Genomic DNA, 4,567 nt, shown 5'->3' on the forward strand with positions numbered 1-4,567 from the left:
ATGAGGGCAACAAATGTATAGATGTGCTTTACACAATTGATTTATGTATTGTGATGAATTGTATGCGCCCCAATAAATTGATTAAAAAAAAAAAAAGATTCCAGATGCTATTCTTTGTGATAGATGGGCATCACCTGCTTTCTTCCCACACTTGCTGTGCACCCATGTCTTCAGTGATCTCTTCATAAGTATTGTGTAGGTAGGACCACATCATAAAAACTAATTATTCTTAGATTGGGCCAAGAATTAAGTGTGAGCCCCAAATCCATTCATAATTCTATGGTTTGTATATGTCTCTAGTTCACTTTAGAGGCATCATTATCGTTTTATGATGGAGAATATTATAAATCATCCCCTTGGGGCTCAAAGTAATTCTGTTTATAGTGTCATTAATATAGCCAATGGTATAGATTTAAAACACTGTTTAGAAAAGGAAGTTATACATGTATAGGCCAGATTTTCAGACTTAAATTCATGAATTGTACAGATAAAACATTTATGTCACTGGACACTATTTACATGAACAATAGAAGTTGGTGATGGGGCAAAACTTTCAACAACACTCATTAACAAAGGCAGAACCATGCCAACATACTTATATATGTCATAAGAAAGCAAGAGAGCATTAAAATAGCCAATATATGGTAGTCCAGGCCACTATTCATTGGATACCCTCAAAGCAAGAGATCCAAACCAAAGTCCAATAAGCGCCAGTTTCATAACTTGGGATGGCAGTCATCTGCCTTTTCTCACCTTAAGTCCAAAGGAGTATGTCGGCTCCTTAAGTCTGCTACAGGGGCGTGTGAGGTAACACCCAGTTTTCTCAGTGGGATTTCCACATCTAATCTTTCTGGTATGGCCTCTGAAGGAAGTTGTGCACCTCGAAAGGACAGAGCCTAAATTATTTTTAATAGTTTTTTTTTTCATAGGCCCAGTCAGACTGCTTAATTTTTTGATGTGTAGATTCAAAAAGAAAGAGAACAAAGGAAATTTATTTTAAAAGTGAATTTTTCACGATTTAAGTAGTACTTCAACTTTTAAATTTTTATGTGAACATACACAAATTCTCTTTACATATCATGTGCCAATATTTACTTAGTAATGGCCATAGGGAAAGAAAACAGTTTCACTTTTCTCCTCTTAACTCTTTGTGACACAATCTGTAAAAATAAACCGCACAATAGACATTTTGAAGTGATAATATTCTGGAAATTATTAAGAAATGGCTTCTCATAATTACTAGATTAATCTCTATACTTTTTTTCCTAAAGGCTTGTTTTCTCTGCTATTGCTGTTTTATTATGTTACAGTGTGTTTATATTGTCTGCCTTTTGATTTCATTGCTTTAAATAATACATTTACTTCTGTTCTTGCTTGGTAACTCCAGACACTTTGATATAGTCCTTTTCGGTACTGTCTTGACTTCAGATGCTCATGAGGAATCTGAAATCTTGTGTCTGTTCCTTATATATGTATATAGCGTTAAGAAGTTACCACATGAGCCAGACTATGCTTACATTTACATTAAAAAATTAATACCTAAGAGAGAAGGGTCTAATAAGAGCCCGTCCAGAGTTTTTTGACCCCTGTTTGAGGGACTTCATTTTATCTAAGATTAAAAAAAAATTGGAAAGTACAAGAGAGTAGAAAAAGAAGAAAACTATCCACAGTTAAATGCATCTCTTCCTCCTACCATACCCATTTTTCATATTGTGACATAGATGAAGTGCAGTTAAAGTCTCTTTTTGATTCTTGCATGTTTTCAGGATACATCTGTATTCTTTTCACTTACTTTGACTTCTTTTCCTTAATGATAGTGGGAAAGCTTACTTTGCTAGATTTCTTGTGTGATAGAAGACATAGACTTCACGACCTCTGTGTTGTCATAGGGAATAAAGAAGCGAAGACGCCTTGTAGATGTTGTATGTGTTACCTCTTCCTAGTTGTTACTGCTGTACCCAGATAATGGATTTGGTTTATTTCTAAGTTATCCAAGATCTCTTTTCAGCATGACTTGGTTGACTTAGAAAATTCTTTTTACTAGCTTGGTGAATTGTGTCTTGACTTCTGATTTCAGAGGAACCCTGCTGGGGCAGTGGATTAAACAATGGGAATGGTAGGCCATGGATTGGTGGTTCAAACACATCAGCCACTCCATCTGGGAAAGAGGAGGCTGTCTGTTCCCATATAGATTTATAGTCTCATAAACCCTTTGAAGTTATAGCTGTACTCTGTAGGGTCGCTGTGAGTCGAAATCGACTGGACAGCAGTGGACTTAGTTTGATTTCAAGATGTATGTATTTTGTTCTTTTAATATTCTTTTACTGATTTAAACCCTCCAGGAAAACAACTTTGATAATCTTGATTTTGATTTGGATTTGATGCTTTGGGACTCAGACATATGGGACATCAATGACCATTTTCGTGCAGGTAATGACGTGGTTCATTGGGGAAAACTTTAATAAATGGATTTGTTGTTGGCTGTTGTGTAACTGATACTCAAAATTAAGAGGAATTATTGGGCTAGTGTAGTAGGTTAAAGGATTCCAGGGACTAAGTGCTCCACTTCTGTTATGGCAGTGCATAGATAAATTTGTTGTCAGAATGGACAGTAAACATTTCCTAGTTGTGTTTTAGTACTATAATGAATAAAGAGTTCATACCAGAAATAGAAATGTAGATTTTGAATTATAAATAACATTGCTGTACAAAGTTTACTTACCTGCAAACCAGAGTTCATGGACAAATCCCATTATTTTTCAATTCCAGTTTTCTACTAAGTTTTTGAGACCTCCTCTTATACATATATATCTAATTTATTAGAATGGAAGTTTATAGATATACCACTTTACATCTTGCCTTTTTCACTTAATATATTTTGATGAGTTTAGTTTCCATTTGTGATGGACATATAAGAGTAGATTTTCCCTTCTTTCTTGTTTATTTGAATTTGAATTTATACTGTCCAATGGGGAAAAATGTTTATTCCATGTTTTTCAATTAAAGACATTAAACTGGAACCCCAGCCACTTTCTCCATCTTCTTCAAGTTGTTCAGTGTCTTCCCCTCAGTCTGTGGACTCTTACTCTTCAACTCAACATGTTCCTGTAAGTAGCCGGGCTTTTATAATGATTTTAGCTATAATGCTATCTGGGAAATATTAATCAGGAGATTGTTAATATTTATTAGGTGTGTACTATGGGCAGGGAACAGTGGGGGTTCAGTGGGAGAATTCTTACCTTCCATGTGGGATACCCAGGCTCTATTCTCAGATAAAAACAAAACAAAAACCAAACTCACTGCCATCGAGTCAGTTCTGACTCATGGTGACCATATAGGACAGGGTAGAACTACCCCTGTGGGTTTCTGAGACTAACTCTTTATGGGAGTAGAAAGCCCTGTCTTTCTTCCGAGGAGCTACTGGTGGTTTTGAACTGCTGGTTAGAAGCCCAGAGTGTAATCACTATGTGACCAGGGCTCCATTCTCAGATATTATACCATAAATGTAGATACCACCCTTCAGTCAGTGGAAGCTTATGTGTTGCTTGAAGCTAGTAGTTTCCAGTGGAGCTTCCAGACCAAGATGAGCTAAGAAGAAAAGGCCTGATGATCTACATTCCCAAACCAGCCAGTGAGAGCCCAGTGGATCACAGCAGCCTACTCTTGTGGAGTTGCCATGAGTTAGACGTCCGTTCAATGGGAGCTAACCTCTACAACACCGAGCTCTTTCCTCCAAGCAAAAGCGTTTCTTATATAGTCACATTACAACCACCTAAATTAGGAAACAAACTTCGGATCCATTTGAGCCATCTAACTCATAACTTCCCAAATTTGTTTGGCCTACTGCCCCCCTTCCAGGTAAACTATTCCTTACTGCCTCCATGGCAATGCAGCGGTTTAGTGCTGCAGCTCATACATAACCAACCAGACTCTGCCATCGGGTCCATGCCTGTTCATCGCAGCCCGACAGTCCAGGGGAGAACTACTCCTTTGGGTGTTCAAGACTATAACTCTTTACGGGAGTAGCAAGCCCCACTTTCTCTCGAGGAGCAGCTAGTAAATATGCTGCCCAGGACCTCTTTAGAGGTGTTGAAAGCAAGCTTGTTTTACTTTGAGGACTAATGTTTGCCTGAACCAAGTCATGGTATTTTCAATCATCTCATCTGCTGGACTTCTCAAAGTTGGACATTGAATAAGGAATACCAAAGAAGAATTGATGTATTTGAATTATAGTTCTGGTGAAGAGTATTGGAAGTACCAGTGGGCTGATAAAAGAGCAAACACATCTGTCCTAGAAGAAGCAGTTAGGGATGCTCGTTAGAAGCAAGGATGGCAAGACTTCCTGTCATGTACGTTGGACGTGTTATCAGGAGAGAGCCATCCCTGGAAAAGGAGCTCTTGAGAAAGCACAGGGGCAGTGAAAAAGAAGAAGCCCCTCCGCAGGATGAATGGACACAGTGGCTGTGACAAGGGGCTCAACCTAAGAACAATTGTGAGGATGGTGCAGGAGCAGGTGGTGTTTCATGCTGTTGCTGCTATGAGTTGGAACCTACTCTGCGACACCTCA

At 38.3% G+C, this 4,567-nt stretch overlaps 1 protein-coding gene across 6 annotated transcripts in view; it reads left to right on the forward strand.

Annotated features, from left to right (window-relative positions):
• The window catches only part of ATF6 (activating transcription factor 6), a 223,077-nt gene that overhangs the window by 19,015 nt on the left and 199,495 nt on the right, over positions 1 to 4,567 (forward strand). For all 6 annotated transcript variants that reach the window (XM_045297893.1, XM_045297895.1, XM_045297890.1 and 3 more), the window contains 2 exons: positions 2,343 to 2,430; positions 3,007 to 3,107. In XM_045297893.1, the coding sequence (XP_045153828.1) occupies positions 2,343 to 2,430; positions 3,007 to 3,107 (189 nt within the window). The remainder of the gene's footprint in view (positions 1 to 2,342; positions 2,431 to 3,006; positions 3,108 to 4,567) is intronic.

Source organism: Echinops telfairi, unplaced genomic scaffold, assembly GCF_000313985.2.
Source record: "Echinops telfairi isolate 266 unplaced genomic scaffold, ASM31398v2 ScPeMD7_7424;HRSCAF=8462, whole genome shotgun sequence".
NCBI classification, from domain to species: Eukaryota; Metazoa; Chordata; class Mammalia; order Afrosoricida; family Tenrecidae; genus Echinops; species Echinops telfairi.